Source organism: Podarcis tiliguerta (genome assembly GCF_965153285.1).
Source record: "Podarcis tiliguerta genome assembly, chromosome: 5".
NCBI lineage: Eukaryota > Metazoa > Chordata > Lepidosauria > Squamata > Lacertidae > Podarcis > Podarcis tiliguerta.
In genome coordinates, this window is record NC_139538.1 from 62,307,995 (window position 1) to 62,326,924 (window position 18,930).

At 40.5% G+C, this 18,930-nt stretch overlaps 1 protein-coding gene across 7 annotated transcripts in view; it reads right to left on the minus strand.

The window, feature by feature from the left end:
* The window catches only part of TNKS2 (tankyrase 2), a 27,862-nt gene extending 10,720 nt beyond the window's left edge, over positions 1 to 17,142 (minus strand). For 2 of the 7 annotated variants that reach the window (XM_083443666.1, XM_083443663.1), the window contains exons 1-17: positions 16,683 to 17,129; positions 13,518 to 13,742; positions 11,982 to 12,077; positions 11,032 to 11,068; positions 10,542 to 10,617; positions 9,530 to 9,624; positions 8,509 to 8,575; positions 7,649 to 7,835; positions 7,175 to 7,296; positions 6,313 to 6,404; positions 5,514 to 5,592; positions 4,972 to 5,143; positions 4,034 to 4,113; positions 3,632 to 3,774; positions 2,667 to 2,832; positions 1,587 to 1,806; positions 817 to 926 (exon numbers count right to left, since the gene is read on the minus strand). In XM_083443666.1, coding sequence (XP_083299792.1) covers positions 817 to 926; positions 1,587 to 1,806; positions 2,667 to 2,832; positions 3,632 to 3,774; positions 4,034 to 4,113; positions 4,972 to 5,143; positions 5,514 to 5,592; positions 6,313 to 6,404; positions 7,175 to 7,296; positions 7,649 to 7,835; positions 8,509 to 8,575; positions 9,530 to 9,624; positions 10,542 to 10,617; positions 11,032 to 11,068; positions 11,982 to 12,077; positions 13,518 to 13,742; positions 16,683 to 16,920 — 2,205 coding nt within the window. In that variant the 5' untranslated portion in view covers positions 16,921 to 17,129. Of the gene's footprint in view, positions 1 to 816; positions 927 to 1,586; positions 1,807 to 2,666; positions 2,833 to 3,631; positions 3,778 to 4,033; positions 4,114 to 4,706; positions 4,797 to 4,971; positions 5,144 to 5,513; positions 5,593 to 6,312; positions 6,405 to 7,174; positions 7,297 to 7,648; positions 7,836 to 8,508; positions 8,576 to 9,529; positions 9,625 to 10,541; positions 10,618 to 11,031; positions 11,069 to 11,981; positions 12,078 to 13,517; positions 13,743 to 16,682 lie in introns of all 7 variants that reach the window. The other 5 variants (XM_083443660.1, XM_083443661.1, XM_083443664.1 and 2 more) reach the window with 5 other exon arrangements.
* Between the last annotated feature and the right edge of the window lie 1,788 nt (positions 17,143 to 18,930).

The window sequence follows — 18,930 nt, forward strand, 5'->3', positions numbered from 1 at the left end:
ACAGTATATACACTCAATTTTCGTACAAAGAACACTTGTTCTGCAAGAAATCAAATGTATTCATACACTTTCTTTATTCAGGGCATTAGCAAAGTGTATAACTTGGTTCACAGAGCCACAGAGACCGTTGCCTCTGTGGTATTCTGACCATCAGCCTAATTTGGAAACTATTCCTTCGAAGTGTTCTAGGATTAGAGAGCAGAACAGGAAATAAAAGTAAGAAATGGCTTAATCTTGCCTGTAAACTTTAGTTTCTCACAATCTAAACTATCCTGGTTAGATTCCCTTCTTCACTAGAGTTGCGCTAGTAACTAAAAACGTCGACCCTCACCCTCCAAAATCATCTGTGGCAGCTGGTTTCGGAAGTACTGCTTCTAGTCTGTTAGCAGTATGCCTCTATCCCATATATTCTTTGGAGTGAGATGGGGGGGGGGGGAGAGACACACAATCAGAGCAGTAACAACTGAAGTTTTAACTACAAGTTCTCAATAGATAGGCTTGAAAATCAACAGCTTGAGTTGGAATTCACTGAAATTAAACATGCAAATACACATGAGTTGAAACAGCATGAGGGACACCTGTGTGTGTGTGTATTACTCAATACTGAGTTATGAAAAAGAACTGTTTCCCACAAATATTATGAAGTTTAGAAAACTCTCATACACCCTGGGCTGTATCCAGGCAAAATACTGGGAGAGTGAACACACAATCCTGTATTTAAGGAAACACCAACAAACATTGATTTGTGCTCAAATAAATTTTAGATCTTCTGGATCAATCACTCACTTCTTCCCATAGAGTTTATAATATACTTACCCCATAGGATGCTGCATTGTGTAGAGGAATTAGACCCCCTTTATCTTGTGCATTTACATCAGCTCCATGCTGTAACAGATATTCTGCAACCTCCAAATTGTTGTAACCAGCTAGCAAGAGAATAATTTTTTTTAATGGATTATCAAAAGGCACCTGAAAAATATTACTATAAATGTATCAACAAAATTCTTTTCCAGCTTACCTGAACCATAAAGTTCTGAACTATTTTTTTTTAATTGCAGAGTAAACACGGTTATATGTATACTCTGAGATGGAGAAGCCCAACTCAAAGGCAAAACACAAGCTTCACATACATAGCCTTCCATGTTCAGCCTTGTGTGTGTGTGTCCATTCCCATGAGGTGCTGTTAGCAAGCTTACAAGGCCGAGATACTAGACCTGCACAGTCACCCATCACTCTAGCTATTTTCTACTATTGAGACAATTTCTTTGGGTTGTATCCAATCTCTCTTCCCCTTTCCTGCCCCCTCTCCAGAGGTTCAGGGAAGCCCTCCTAAACAGTGTAGGCTGCACTGAGCTGAGTGTGAAAGGTTGCCTAAAACCAGGTGGGGTTTTTGTTAGATCTCTCAACCCAATTTTTGAGGGTACAGAAGACTGCAGGAGGAAGGACGTAAAAAAGCAAGATTAGCCTGAGGATCTGCCTTTGGCTTTTGCAACTGCTGACTACAATCCAATTATTTTAAATAACCCGTTTTCAAGTTCTAGTCCAAGACAGATCCTTAACAAATGCATTAATATGGTAACACCAACCTGCCAAGTGGAGCGGAGTGGAGTGTCGGCCTTGTGTATCACGGCAATTTACATTATCAGGGGAGCACAATTTCTTCACCCGAGCCAAGCAGCCCTTTTTCGCAGCATCTAGCAAAGCTGCATCTCCTCTAAGGAGATCCTGAATATCTGTGTCACCATCTTTAACAAGGTCTAATGGTGTGTTTCCATCTCTGTTTTTCTTTGTGGGGTCAGCCCCATGCTAGATAAGAAAAAAAACCCAACAACACATTCATTAGCTTTCATAACTCAAGTAGAAACATATTTAAGATTTGTATCATTGTCAGCTGATTATTTCTTTCTCTATTAACAAATATTCAAATATACTAAGAATGCTCACCAGCTCTGTGCGTACCCCAATTAATGAGGCAAACCAAGGTGATTTGGGTTGTGGTTCCATGTTGCTGACTTGGGTCCTGCTATTAACAATGCATCTTCAGGAGGCTAATGGACCCTCCAAGCATCCTCATTTCCCCCCACCCCACAAAAGGTTAAATGCACAACCATTCTCCCACCTTCCCTTTCCTGAGAAATGAAACCAAGCTGATTGGGGAAAAGCAGAGGGTTAGCAAGGTGGTGGGATCTTCCATTTTCATGGATAGGTCTAGCTTTTACTAATGCGTTTGACATTCACTGTAGTATTGTGTTTTAAAGTTGTAAACAGTCTTGCAGCATTTTATATGAACGTGCAGTATATAAAACAAACAAACAAACAAACAAACAAACACTTTTAAAGGTTCCTGCAAAAAGTCTGTCCAACATTTAGCAGGCTTAATCCACTTAATTCCCCATTATAATCCATGGGGATGAAAGACAACTTCAGATTTAAAAGATCAGATTTTAACCCAAATAATGAATTGAATGGGAACAATATGGCGCAGAAATGAAACACAGTGGACTGCTTCTAAATACAACAGACACAAGGTGAATCTTGTGGTAGTTGCTCTAATATAGAACATGGGATAGTTTGAAACATTTCTTTAAACACAAATTTAATACCACTAAATGGAAATAAGCAAACTAATGAAACTGAAACATGCTTCAGTTTTTCATGTGACGCACCTGTAACAGAAGCTTACAAATCTCGTATTTCCCTTTTGCAGCAGCTTCATGTAAAGGAGTGAACTTCCACAAATCAGCTACATTGACAACTGCACCATGTTTAACCAGCAGTTCAGCCACTTCATAGTGTCCATAAGAACAAGCATTGTGCAAAGGGACAAGGCCTCTGAAAATATGAAGGAAAAACATCCATCAGTGTTTGCATCACTTGGCGGGGTACCTTAATTTTGGCTAACATTTTCAGTATCTTAAAAAAGTACCTCAATTTTCTAAAGACTGACCTAAACATACAGTTAAGTATAGCTGTTATTAAAAATAAAATTATTTCAGAAAAAAGTGCATGAAGAATTATGTGTTCATATGGAGATAAATCAAATAATTTGGTCAACTAGATACATTTAATTCAAATAGCCTCTAGTTGCAAAGCAGTCTTCCCCAACCTAGTACCCTCCATATATTTTGAACTACAATTCTGATCAGCATAGGCACCAGATTGGGGAAGATTAATATAGTGTATATTTTTAAGGTCAACACAAAGATCATACAGCCATCATAATTCTGTAATTTGTAAAGTTGACATCAGCTAGAAGACCAGTTGTTGGGGTTCCAGGCTTTGCAAATGTTAAGCCGCTGAAGGTATAGAGGGGGACTTGAATTCTAAAATTCCTAGACATTTAATATATGCTTGAGGGAACATTTAGCCTTGTGTGGTGGATAATGCCTTATCTATATACTGAAACTAAACTTAGATGACAAAAAGATTATGAGTGGGGGGGGGGGATAAGCCATGATACCCTATGATACCTATTTTTTCTAGAAAAATTTTTTTGAAGCATAGCCCCCACCCAAAGCATTCTTGATCCAATACATGTGTCAGGCACTAACACAAAGAAGAATGGAGAATTGTCTTCCGCCCTCTGCTCCACTGCCTACATTCACTATGAGCTATTTAATGGAATATTTACCCCTTGTCTTTTGCATGAACATCAGCACCATGCTGCAGAAGATACTCAACCACTGATACTCTGTTGTATCCTGCTGCAAAGTGGAGTGGAGTGGACTGGCGGCCTTCAATATCCCGACAATTCACGCTTTGTACCGTACATAACTTCTAAGGAACACAACAGTTGAGACACACGTTACTTCAGCCAAATATTCAGCCAAACCCCCACCCCCCAAAAGCAACTGTCTTGAAATCAGAACTTTTATATGATTTTGTATTTCAAAGCAATTAAAATAGTTATCTAAATTTTCAACGTTTTCTCATCTCTGAAGACATGAGAATAATTTTCACAAATTAGCCTGCAACACTTATATATGCCATCTTTTTGATAGAAAGAAAAGCCACAATCCGTTTCTAAACTTACTTTTACTGTGTCCACATCACCTGCCTTTGCAGCTTCCAGCAATTGCCGATCTGCTTCTGAGTTGCCTAAAGGGACACCTTCTATAAAATAAATGAGGGTATAAATTACTTAACCAAGTTCAAATAGCACAGATGACAATAATAAATAGTCATTAATACTAACCCTTAAGAGGAATGCCATTTTGAGATCTCATAGTCTACAAAAATATAACTATCCTAGACAAAAGGCTTGATTTACAATTTAACTGAACATACCAACAAAACTTTCAATTACTAGTTAGAGAAACTCAGGTACAACAAGTAACTGCAGAACTATTTTTAATGCAAAATTAGACATGTACTGTTGGAACTGAACCTGACATTTTTTACTGAGACATAAGTAATTTTCATAATGAATTACAGTATGCAGTATTAACATACACAAACTGTCAGATAATTACACCAGCTGAATGACAAAGGTTCATGAAACAGCCAACTAAAGTTGGAACTGCAACACACAATCTTATACTGTAGACATAACTTTAGCAAGATGAAAGAAAGAAGGGAACCACCAGTCATTACGCTCTTCATCTCTGAATTGGAAAAGGGGGTCACTTGAAGAAGAGTGACAACACTCCCCCACTTTAACATTGTGCAATAGCCTAGCCTGAAAAAGCAAGGCCAACCATTTGTACCTATTCTAAGAAAACAGGCCACCATTAATTGCCCATGACATTTTTTCTGTTTTGAAGTTCCTTCAGCATGTTCCTCAGGTGGAGAAGAATCTGTGGGCGCAAGGGATGAAGGTTTCAGAATTAGTTTTAGCTTGTAGTGCAGCAAACATTTGCTGGTACTGCAAATCATACACATCAATTATTTTTCAGTTCCAACAGAAAAAAAATTCTAAAGATTGCTTAAGTAGCCGATACATTGACAAGGCAGAAGTGTTAAAATTATTACCTTGTAATAATTGCTGAACACTCTCATTTCCCATCTGAGAGGCTGTGAAACCCTGCAGTGACACAATTGATGGATCACACCCAGAGCTCAACAACAGGCGGCAGGTCTGCAGATGACCACAGTGTGCTGCTCTATGCAGAGATGTCTGCCCAAGGTTATCCAAAGCATTGACCTAGAGATGATCACAAAATGTTAAAAATATCATTAACATAAAAGTGTGCAGAATACATTTTTCAAGAACAATCTGAAGGAATTCTACTTACAAAAACCAAAAAACTACAGTGTGGAATATTGGTTTGCAAATTTTATTGCCTGCAAAGCATCTTTACAGCAAAAATGGACTGTCTATCAAGAGTTTAAACATTCCCAAAAATCTTTATCTTAGTCTCTATATAATGCCAAGAATGTAACAGTTGGGAAAATCACAAAAAGGTACACGCCTGAAGGTTATTATTAGGAGTAAGTTACAAAATTTGCAGGTTTGCAATTCTCTACTTTATTATATATGAAAATATGCCTGATTACAATTAAGTGGCTCATACCTTTGCTTCATGTTTCATGACTACTTCAACAACATCATTATGACCTTTTTCTGCTGCCACATGGAGAGGTGTCAGGAAGCTTGATTTAAAAAAAGTAATGACAGTTTCCACTGAGTTTTCTTAGACTGATAATTGATAATTAGTATGCAAATACAATGGCTAGAGCATCAGTTTGCAACTGGGGAGAACTCAAATTATGCATTATTTATTTAAGTATTTATATACTGCACTTCTCATAAAAATATAGCAAGGTACTATACATTGATAAAAGCAACATTAAAATAATCTTTGTGTGGCCTTCGACAAGTCAATGGCTACATCTGCATGTCCTGTTAAAGTTTACCATGAAGTCCATAAACCAGAACAAGCTGCAGCCTTCTCCTCCTTCCATGCAACCAAGTAGTTCAGAAGCTTTTGCTTCTGTTTCAAGTTAATTACAGTTTGTCATGCTGCCTGCACCTGGAATTATGGCTGACGTTAACTATGGTTTCAACAAGATAGTTTCATAAACCACGGTTTGAAGTTGACTTGTTATGCAGTGAGCACATTCTAAGGCAACTAAGTCTGCATGCTGGAATGAACCAGAGGCTTCACCTGTCTCTCTAGTTCTCATCTCACATGGCCAGAAGGACTTTGGCGGCATTTAGATTCACTTTCTTCCAATCTTAACTTGTTCTGTTGTATGCATCTACAATCATGGTGTTTATCACAAACTGGACAATTTCCAAACCACTAATGGAAGGACTGCCCTGAGATGCTTGGAAGCAGGGTGGAATAAAAAAGTGAAATGAAAACTCACTCTTTTGTCTTTTCATTGATGTTGGCTCCTTTTCTTAAAAGCAGTTCACAGATTTGTTTTCTTTTAGGATATGGAGATGCAGCAGCACAGTGCTATTAAAAAGTGAAATCATTATATCATTTGCCTATCAGCTTATGGTGAAACCAAACCATATAAAAATATGTGACTTTCAAACCAAACCACATAGAAATATGGGAATATTTTTTTCAGGCCTAAGTGCCTGGGAGGAATGATTTTCATGGAGATTACCTCTGGGAAGGGTTAAGCCTCCACCACTGCCATCTCCACAACAGAAAGGTCACACCCCCAACCAGCACTTAGGCTAGAAACAGCCTTGCATTAAAGTCAACTGGGATGCTCTTTCCATGCTGAACTGCTGCACTAGTGACAGTTTTCAGAACTACCTTGAAAATGCTTCCCATGCACCAATTAAGTTTGAAAAAAAGCATAACTGTCATTTGGAGGGGTCATAGTGCTGGAGGTTAACATGCTCTCCCCAACTGTACCCTATCCACCCCATGTGGCAATTAAGACTTGAAAATGCCTTCCATGGGCTCCAATGGGAGGCTGGTTTTAAGACTAACTGCTGCATGCAGGGGGGCAGGGGACAAGGAAGGGTAGCTGTAGGACCACACAGGTCCTACACCTTTTACTCAGGCCTTAGTTATTCCCTTCTCCTTAATCAGTATTTTAGAGATGAATGAAATTCAAGGAACTATCAACAAATGGATTTGGATAAACTATGCCTAAAAAACAACAATGCATGTTAAACAGTATGGCCACCAAAGCTGAGGAAAATAGCTGCATGTCAACTTGCCTAGTTTAGCTACCACACAACATAAATATATATTCAACAAATTACCAAGGCAGTTTCGTGAGTCTGGGGATGTTTGAAATTTACAGTCTCAAGAGAAAGGTGCTTTTTTACACGAGCTGCATCAGATTCCCTTGCAGCATGTAGCAGTGAGTGACCTTTGAATTCGTCTAGAAGAGAAAACAAGATTTCATGATGTATAGGTCTCAAGTCATTATCACAGGTACATCTTATTTTCAAACAATACACACACTGTTCTGCATTAAGACACATTTGCAGAAATCATTAAGAATGGTTCCTCTAATTTCAAAAAGATAAAAAGTTTGTCTTCTCACAGAATAGTCATCATGCCTAGTCTTGAGGGGGGAAAGATGCCTTTAAATGTCTTGATACTAGAAACTTTTAGTATCACAAATCATGACTGGCTACAAAGTGTGGGTCCCTACTGGAAACTGGGGGGGGGGGGGAATATGTTCATATCCATCAGTTCTTCTCAGTGAATCCCATTTCCTCTATACTCACATGCCAATCGTTCTTTTAACTGAGGTGTTGGGGCCAAGTCGATTGTACTTTTATTATGGCAGTTTAACAGTGTAGGATCAGCACCATAGCTCAGCAAGAGAGAACACACTTCCACTCTGTTCTTAGAAGCTGCTTCATGCAGAGGAGTAAACTGCCACAGATCCATTGCATTCACAGATGCTCCATGCTAGGAGAGGAAAGATAACTTATGATTTTATGCTGGATAATACTAAACTAGAACTCTGATGTCATAGGGAAGACATGATCCATGTAACATGACCCCATAAACACTCATATACAGAAGGTTGAGAACTTTTTTTAAGGAAACTCCTTTCCTTCAAACAGTGACTGCTTAGCTTCATGACAAGACACATGCCTTTATCCATAAATGGTTTGAACTTCAGTTTCCTTTAAAAAAAAAACAACCAAAAAAACCCCCAAGACCAATACTTCCAGGAACAATCTCAAAACACGTTGGGCAAGTGGTTGTTACAGCCAATATAATTACAGTAATTTCAGAAGCCCAGTATCTTTATCTTGAATCACTCTCCTAATCCCATGTTTCTCGCATGAGACATTTTTATCAAAAGAAAAAGTAGTATTACTTGATCCCATACAGAAAGTGTAAATTTAGCATTTTCAGACGTACAAGCCCTAAACACAATCAGTCCAACATTTTCTTCCATAATTTTTTTTACCTCATGCAATCTAAAATGGGTTACACATTAAATAATATGCATACTTCAATGACCATTTTGAAAAATCTAGGTGACAGGAAGTAATTTTCAAAATACCAAAACAGAAAGAAACAAAATTGCAATAACCTTCCCGTAAAAATTGCACACAATTAAGATACTAACCTTTACTAGAAGTTCTGTTACTTCGTAATGTCCATAGGAGCAAGCATTGTGAAGAGGAACAAGATCTCTGTGGGGGGGAAATCCCAATAACTTAGCACATGAACACTGAAAAATCTCCTTCAACAAATAAAATATTGTCAAACACAGTCCATTATTAGTATCAAACAGAAAGCCCAAACATTCATCTGACAAAATGAAAAACCAAACATTGGCTGGGGGGTGGGGGGTGGGGAGTTCCTCTGTCATTGGGCTCAATGCTCTTCAAAAGTATAACAACTGGGTGGTCAACTTATAGCAATTAAGTCCTACTGAAGTCAACAAATAATATTGTTGTTTTTAACTGGAGACGTTCAATCAAGTTAAATTTGATTAGAAAGAAAGTCAGTTGGCATTAGAGACAGCGATGTGGTAAAAAATCAATATTTGCAGATGATCGGCCCGTAATTGAAGATAACAGACTGCAGAATTAACTCACAAAATTTGAAGGAATGCAACAGTTATAAAACCCCTGGATTGACCGAGTACAACATGTTGGAGGAAAGACTCTGCATAGTTCTCATGCAAGTCCATGTTAAAACATGCCCTTTTTTATTTCATGAAAAGCTTCATGTAATCATCTGATTAAAGCGCCAATCAGTCATTCCCTTCCCACATGATTGGAAATTACATGGGTAAGAGTAGAAGCAGTTGGCAAGAACTGCCTCCTCCGGTGCAACACATTTGCCAGTCTTTACACCCCTCCATGCTTCAGAAGACTGTGCTTCAACTCATGAAGGGGTGCATAAACTGGCAAAGATTATATGCCCCCCAAAGTGGGGCTTGCTAAGGCATCCCAACCCTTTCAAATAAAGTTAATGTCCAAGAGGGCTTCTGAATTTAGAATTTCTAAAGGCCCGGTTAAGATGGCCTATTCTCTGAACAAAGTGCCACAAGTTGTGGCATGCCCATTTTAGAGATAAATCTAATCCATGCTTCAACAGAATCTACAAAATCATACCACAACCTCCCAAGAAAAACCTACCCTTTATCCTTGGCATGTACATCTGCTCCATGCTGCAGCAGGAGCTGCACAATCTTAACACGGTTATAGCCAGCTGCCAAGTGTAATGGAGTTGACTAGAAATAAAATAAATAAATCTGTTATATAAATAGAAGGAAATTTTCCATTAAAATTATAATAATAAATCAGTTAAAACATTCTACGTTATCTGTAGCATGACACTGGGGGCTGCAAAGGGAGGAGTGTCAGCAAAAACTCACATCCTCTACTACCTGGTAGAAGGATATTTAGAAACATAAAAAGAGTCTGCTGGATCAGATAAGTGGCCCATCTAATCCAGCATCTTCATTTTCTGCTGGATCAAAGCCTTCCCTGATTATTCAGAGCTGTTCCGTCCATGGAATGCTACCTCTGGATCCAACCCATAGATTTAGGAGGGCCTTTCTCATAATAAGTTACATTTGAGTACAGCACAGTGAGCCAGAGAAAGAATGAGGCTTAATTTCCCACCTCTGTTCAAAGGCAAAAATTACTGCAATCTTTTCTCAAGCTAAACTAGTTACATAAATATATTTAAAGAGGACAGCATAATAAAGGGGCAACAGATTTGATTTCTATCCACACCCCAGGCAAATATAATTTATAGAAAGTAATTAATGCTACCAAGCACACTAGTAATATTACTGATACAGCAGGCATTTTTGGCAAAGAAAACCAATGCATAATCTCTATATTAGATTCCTTAGTAACATTTGTTTCTGACTGGCTTTCAAAAGTACCATTTTATTAAAAACCAAAGAACAACTGATATTGCCAAGACAGAATATCCATGGCTCTTTTGTTTATACAGCTAGGGAACACACATAATATCAGATTTCTACTTTAAGTAAACATTCCTGAATTAAAATATAATTCAAAACATTAACCAAAGTATATGTTACCAAATACATTACCAAATACATTTTAATGTAAAGTGTGGTGTGTGGTTTTTTTAATCTTACATTTTAAAGTGGGCATTTGAAAACAAAAATACCTTTCGGCCATCGCTTGCATGACAGTTGACATTTAGTGGTGTGAGAAGAGCCATCAGTTTTTCTTCATTTCCACTCCTAAAAGGCAATTAAAGATCCTGAACATTTGGCATGCATCCTTCTTTATTCAACTTACACAATACTGCAAAGCAACTACAAACAGCTACCTGAATGCTTTACAATTAAAAATAAAACTTTGGAATAGCCAGTATGTGTGTGCAGGCCCTTCCTTGAATGTCATTCATGCACTGTCCCTGCCTCCCCCACCTCCACACACAGAGCGGATTGCCTGCATTGGAGAAGTATTGCCATTGCATGGAGAATGCCAGACATTAAGATCATGGTAATAATTTCCAATCCATAACGGTACATAATAATAGCCCTTGTTATGCAGAATATGAAAATCTTCAATGTGTAGCCTGTCTCATTTTTCGGGTATTTTTGAAAGAGGCTGGGCAGTAGATCCAGCTTACATCTTTTATTATTTCCTACCTGGCACTTTCCAAGAGTTCATCTTTCTTGTATTCACCTGAAAGTTAGCAAAAAGGAGATAGGATTTTTTTATTTCAAATACAAATGTGTAAAACTTTTATAAAGCAAGGTGTCCCCCCCCCCTGTGTTTTTTATCCTGTCCTCCCTCCCCAAATAGTATGCTGGCTTGCTAGAAACAAAATCTGATAAAGCGATATTCAATATACAATAATTAAAATTACAGTTATAAAGTCATCTACTTCCAAAGGCCTGGATGAATAAAAATGTATTCCTCTTCTCTGACTGCACACTACACACTGGGACATGTGGAGGAAGTTACTCCTTCAAGTACTTGGGACAAGGTCATTTACAACTTTTATGAGCACCAACACCCTGAACTGGATCCAGTTTGATAATTTTAAAATAATGGGTGTGATGTAACTAGGCTTTAGAGTAGACCTGCTGAAACTGAACGACTTAACTTAGTATGGTTTATTAATTTCAGTAGCCCTGCTCTCAGTAAAACTTAGCTGAATACCACCCCACTATTTTTGTATAAAGTCAAAAACTGCTAAACATTCAGGCAAGCAGCAAAACCTATGGTATATACAAAATATAATTATGCCAATTTAGATAAATAGCACAGCTGGAATAAAAAGTTTAGCCCTCAAAATGAAACAATCAACTCTGAAGCTAGCTACTAAACTTGCACAAGTAGCACTCTTTTCAAATATTACTTATTTTGCATGATGGTAGGATAAACAAGCCATTATATTTGCTTTCCCATAGGAGTGGTAAAAAAACAAATGGGCTGTTCTTTTACCAATCTTACAAAGTATTACTGATTTTTTTCTTAGCAGGTCTTCTCCAGTTAACAAAGAGTATTACTCTCACCAAGCATAATAGGAGCAATACCACCTTAGCAGTAGCCAAAACATAAATCTTACAGATTACAAAAAGACAACATTTACCTGAGAGCACTGCTTTTGCTGATGGATCCGCCAAGTCCAATGCTGTTCTTCCATCTGTATTTCGGATAGCTGGATCAGCACCATGCTGTAACAGTACTAAAAGGAGAAAAAATAAAGCTTTCATTAGAACTTGACAAGGAAGTAGCTCAGCGGAGATGCTAAGGGATTAGATGCCCTAATCTAAAACTATAAAATAAGAGTTAGAATTATGCTAACCTGATAATGAAACATAACCCTGAACATTTCAGTGTAAAAGGCTAGTTTCACTTGGGAAGTGTACACATATTTTCAAAAGCAGTTATACAAACAGCAGAATCAAGCAAAGGTAGTCACAGAACTGGTCCTAAGGATGAAACAGAACAGCTGGAAAATACTCCATTGTGAAAACACAATTTCCATGCTTTCTTTTTCAGTCACAAGTACAGTCTATGCCTGCAGATACACTCCCTTTCCTTCCTTGCTGCATGTACATACAGCAGAAAGCATTAGCTAGAACAGAAGGAAAGTGTTTCCTGTGTCTCTATCAGTCCCCCTCTCCAACACAGTGCTCTAGAAGGAAATTAATGTGAGCGCTAAGTAAATCCCTCCTGGAGCCCTAGGGTGGGAAAGGAGAAATGTATGGAAACATTTCAATGCACATATTATTCTGCAACTAGAAGGAGGCAGGCTCCATCGACCTTATAATAACAGCCACACTCACATGTAATTACAGTTTGACACTCCCCAATAAGCCACTATTATCACTATTAGGTCTGGGGTATTGTTTAGGGGTTTTTGTTGGGGGGCTTTGTTGCTGTTATTGATATTTTTTTTTAATCTTTATTTTATATATTATTGTTATGCTGTAATTATGTAATGAACATGGTCTGAACTACGGAAAGGCAGCATACAAATAAAATTATGGATGAATGGATGTAACAAGAACATACTCTGGCTTAAGGTTGGTTATATTATTGTTAATTAGGTTTGTTATGTGGAAACATAGATAATGTCTCTGAATGTATGCAGACAGATCCTGTCCAACCAAGCTGGATATTACCCATAACCAGCTTCTCACAAAAATGAAAAAGAAGAAAATTCATTTACATACTATCTATACAACCACTTATATTTAGAACAACTTGGTATTTCGTGGATAGTTGACTAGTTTATATTATTTTAATAAAGAACAATGTATCCTCATTCCTACAAGAAAGCCTCAGATTGTTCGAAAGCTTGTTTTCCGATTTAAAAGATACCAGTGGTTCTCATGCTTTCGCCACCCAGCCCCCATGATGCACTACTTAAAAATTGCCTGTGGATCACTTTCAGCTCTGGAACCATTGTCAAAACCAGCACCATATTATGAAAATCACAGGACCTAGGAGCTAGTTCAACAAACACAGCCCTGATGAGAATGGTTTCCATCTCTGTTGTTGAAAAAAAGTAAAAACATCCAGCATCAATACTTGATTGTTCTGCAACTTCTCCACATATCACCTGAATGGTGACTGAACCACCAATGATCCAGAGACCACAAGTGTTTTCAAAAATTACCTATGCAGACATCAATTTTGCCCTTAATGGCAGCTTCATGAAGGGGAGTGTAGTTCCAATTATCCCGTGCGTTAGGATCTGCACCATGCCGCAAGAGAAGATTGACAACTTCAGCATGACCAAAAGAACAGGCATTATGAAGTGGAATGAGGCCCCCATCGTCTCGTGCATGAACGTTACCACCACTCTGAAGCAAATATTCCACTACATCCCTTCGACCAAAACCTGAAACAAAAAAGTAGTTTTACATAGTCAGTCTTCAAAGGAAGAAAACTAGAGCTAAGAAACAAAAATCTAACTTGCTAATCTTCCTTATATATTCCATGAGTGCTATAACTAGACAAGATGCCAAAGAACTGCTTCTGCCTAACCAAATAAAAGAAAGGCTGAAGAACAGAACAGGAGATAGCTCCTATTTTGGAGATTTTAAATTTCCTGAAGTTTTGAAGTCTCAATATTTTCAAGAAATGGTGGTGGTGGGGGGTATACATTGTGTATTTTCTTATCCGTTCTAAGTATACATTCCCTAATTTTATTCAAACAGTATTTGCAAAAACACAATGTATGCCCATAATAAATAAATTGTCAGTTGGCCAATACCCGATTTAGTTCCAAACATCTGACATTTTGGTGGTTCAAATAAAGGTATTGCCCAACTGTGGATTTTTTAAATGTTACAAAATGGATGTGTAATGCAGAAAGTATCATTATATAGTAAACAAAGGGAAATTTTATCATTTGGACAGAGAAACAGTTGCCAGAGTCAGCATCATCAGTAAACAATACTGAAGTCCCTGCATCTCTTTGAGGGAACCATGGAATAACTACAACTATACAAAATGTCAACTGGGGATGGGTAGCCTTCAGGATATATGTTGCCTGGTGCAACATAGTGGCTATGAGGTGGAGCCACAAATGGTGGCACAGGGTAGACAATTTGCACCTGACAATGTGTATATAACAGATGAAGCCTGTATCTGAGTTACTCAGGGATTCTAAGACAAAACTCAAGCAATAGGCGGTAGAGCTGCAAAAAAACTAATTAATGCTTCTATTTTACAAGTAGGAAACATAGAAGCTGAGATAAATGATTAACAAAATGTCAGCCATCCCAGAGCTTTTTTTTAAAAAAAATCAAGTTTGCATACTAATATTCAATTCAGTCAGAAGCCCTTCTATATCTATTGCAAATCATGCAGATCTACCTTCTGTCTGCTCCTGCCATAAGAAATGATCCATCTGTTATGCTGCTTCCAATTCTTAAAAAATACTATGGTCTAACAGAACAGAATAGGATTTGAATGCACACATCTGCAGTATACAGTTCAGAAGCCCTCAACCCTAAAGGTAGGTTTGAAGGGGATGCTGGTGGGCACAGGAGGTGAAAGCAAGCAAGTCAACTTTCACCAGCCCACATGGGCATGCTTTTCTCTGGAGTATCTATGAAAGATATGCCACGGAATCCAATTCCATGTGTTGGTTATACAATACAAAGCCCTGAAGAGCTCAGGGCTAAAGTACTTGTAGGGATGTCTTCCCCTCAGTGGGTTCCCCCAGTGAGTGTGGCTGAGGGTTGGGGAACTGCTGGCCTGTGGGCTAAAGGGATTTGTCTCTAGATTCAGCATATGACCTCCCCTCCTTGGACTTGCCCCTGCCCTTAAACCTAAATGCCACATGGGGGATTTCTTGATGGGGGTTGCAAGGGTTAGTCAGTCTCCCCCTCCTTAAATACCTGGGCCCTAGTTCGATGTCACACACTAAGTCAAACCACAGTTTTGTGCAAATGCAAACATGCTTCTGGAGAAAACCTTGCACCACTATTGTTCCTCCCTGGTATTTTAGGTTAATGCAGAACAGCTGTTAAGCCAAAGTTTGGTTTAGTGTTTCATCCAAATCAGGCAACTTTCTCAACCACTACCTGTAAGTATAAGGGAGCCAGAATATTTGTTTGTTAAAAGCCATAGCATGGCTTGGTGTGATATGCTAATGTGGTCTGTTGCTGGTCTAGACATCATTAGGGTTTTTTTGATAGGATAAGTTTGCCTGTTCCTATCTGGGCAAATTAATGACAGTTAAGTAGTTCACAATGTCAGATGGACTAAACAACTTGGGCATTAAGGCTACATGCAACCCACAGCAAACTTATCTGGAAGCAAGCCAAAATCAGTAGGCTTTGGAAAAACCTGCATCTAAGAAGCTGCAGCCTCCTTTTCTCAGTTTGTCTATCTGGGTCAGCTCTAGCAACCTCAGCATTGCAAAACACCACCTAAGCCTTGGATCTGAAGAAGGCATCCTTGTGTGCAATTACAAGATGGAATTACAAAATAATTATCAACTCTGATGTGACATCTGCACACATGCAATTGTGACCAATGATTTCCAGGAACTTCTAAACACACACTTGCCTAATCACAACAACCCATCTATGTGCATGTTTTACACACAATGTGCTTGTTAATCCCCCTTGAGCAACAACATCTTCCTGAAAGCGCCCACAAAGCACAACGTGAACTAATGTTTACAGGATGTGGACCATCACTCGTTTTAGCTCTGAGAGTGGATTGCAAACTTATTAACAAATTCACCCCCGACGCGTTTCCTTCTCAAACTGGCCACCTTTTGAATGTCAGGACTTGGCCAGTACCGGTTTGCTTCCCCTTTGGGCGCCACTTTTCAGGTATGCAGCAGCCCTTCCGAGGAGACTCTGAAAACAATGCATCCCGCCCACGGAGCGGAAGGTCGGCCCACGCCACCACTTGCAGGCCTCCCTCGCTGTATGTGGGGGGGGGGAGAGGGGGGTCAGTCTGGCTGCGCTTGGCTACGGTGGCCATTTAAACACGAGCCCCCATAGGCTGCTTTCAGGGAACGGGGATCTCGTGAGTTCCTCCTGCATAGCCAGAGATCAGGGAAGAGAAGGGGGGGCGGGTTTATAGGCTCCTCTTATTTCCACGAAGGAAACGTGCGGACGTGGGGACACCCGCCCACCAACTCCCTGAATTATTCCCCTTAAAGCCCCAAATAAACAAACAGCACCTTCCTCGGCGGAAGGGGCCCAATGCCACGGCCCTAAAGCCACTATACCCCGAAGACCCGTTCACATGCAGAGTCAGAGTCAGGGGCGGAGACGCCCGAGGTGGCGGCGGCGGCCTGGCCACCCGCGAGTACCTGCGGCGAAATGGAGGGGGCTGGACTTCCTGCCGGCCGTGTCCCTGCTGTTCACGTTCTCGGGCCTCACTAGCCGCTTCACGCGCTCCACGTCGCCGTTCCGGCAGGCTTCGAAGAGCTCGCGGGCCGGCTCCGACGACGCCCCCCCGGCGCAGCACGGGGACAACAGCAAAGGCGGCGGCGGCGGCAGCGCTTCCCCCAGGGGACCAGCCGCCGCTCCGCCCCGCCGCCCCGCCATGCCGGGGGCAAGAGCCAACTTCCTCCCGCGTTCGCCCTCAGAGCCCAACACCCGCCATAGGCGGCCCGAGCTCTCTCCGCGGAGAGCAGCGGGGGGAGGCGGCGGTGGCGGCGGCGGCCGCCGCGGGGAGCAATTCGACGCCACAGTCGCCTCCGGCCGAGGCAGCCACTGAGGGGGAAGGGAGGCGGAGCAGCCGAGGTGCGCGCGCAATGATGAAGGGGGGAGGCGGGAGGGGAGGCGCATGCGCGATGTGCGCGAGAGAACTGCCGGCGCGGCGGTTAGAGCAACGGAGTGACGTCCGGGCAGCCGCGGTTGCTCCAGCGGTTGAAGCCCCGCCCCCCAGCCCGGCTTCCTTGGGAGCAGCCGTTCTCAACCTGTGGGTCCCCAGATGTTGTTGGACTACAACTCCCATCATCCCTGAGCTCTGGCCTTGCTAGCAAGGGGTGATGGGAGTTGTAGTTGAACAACATCTGGAGACCTACAGGTTGAGAAAGGCAGCTTGGGAGTCAGCTTCTCGTGGGTACCGCTGCTTGGTTACGCGTTAGGAATAACGCAATGCGTGGCTGAATACGGGATTGTAGCGTTGGAAGGGGATCCCCGAGGGTCATCTAGTCCAACCCGCCCGCCCCCGCAATGCAGGAATCTCAACTAAAGCATCCTGGATGGGTAGCCATCCAATCTGCTTTAAAACCCCCAGCCTCCTGAGGGAGACAGCTGTACTGTTGACCAGCTCTTGCTGTCGGAAAGTTCTTCCTGTTTAGTCCTAATCTACTTTGTTGTAACTTGAATGCATTGGTTCGAGTCCTGCCTTCCAGAGCAGGGGAAAACAAGCTTCCTCCTTTCTCCATGTGACAGACCTTTAGCTATTCCCTTTCCTCTCAGTTTTTTCCAGGCTAAACATACCCAACTCCTTCAACCGTTCCTCATAAAGCCTGGCTTCCTGTCATGAAGTCAGCACAGTATGGGAGTAAAGCTTCCTAGTCATTGCAATAGGATTGTTGTTTGGTATTGAGTGCCAGTGTTGGGCATGCCCACTATAGAAATTGGTGGCTTCAGGCACACCTGACAGCAGCACAGTGTAAAGTTGTGGCTTCATCCCAGTGTTGGTGTCATAGGCAAGTAGAATAACTGCTTGTTGGGACCTCCCCCAGCCCCATTGCTAATTTCGGTTTTCAAAAACACATGTCTGGTAGAAAAAATGGCAAGCACAATTGATACGGCTCAATTTATTTTAAATTGCAAGATTTTGTAATACAACAGTATTTGATTATCTTTCTCAATGCAAAGGAAAATGTTTCAGCACATGAAGCATGACTCTTGTGAACTGTAATGTGAAGATTTAAGTCTCTTAAAAGTTTCAGTTAGAGGCACATCAAAATCTCACTCTGTGTGGGTTTTTCCTTTGCAAATAGCTATAGTGTGAATATAATGAAACATGGCTATTACTAAAGGGTTTAGAAAAGCAACAGTTTTGTTGGTCCATAAGAAAAATTCCAAAACCTCAGATTGGGTTATACTTGCATTACAACCTCTGAAAGCATAATAAAATAGAACTTGGACCTGGTATTAAGAAAAAAGGTGGGATGGTTGAACTTGATGTTGAAGCCACAAAGTGTAAATTTAGTCATCATCTTAAAATAGAGCATAAGAGGAGATTTCAGACTTATAGGACAATTCTGAAAATGCTTACTCAGAGGTAAGTCCCATTGAATTTAATGGGGGCTTACTCTTTATGCATCCTTTGCTTGGGAGAAAGCTCCATTGGTAGACAAGCATGGGATTTGGATAACAGTGGCTTAAGTTCTGATGCTATGAAGTTTTCAGGTTGAACTGGAGATTTCTGGGACAAAGAAGCATGCAATAACTGATCCCGCATCTTTGAAAACAAAAAATCTAGCTGCTACCAAGATCTACTTGCAGCCTTAAGCAAAACACACAAGAGTTTTGTGAAGAACAGAAATATATTTCAGCTTTTTAAAATTTACTTTAGGAATTAATTTTCTTTGGATT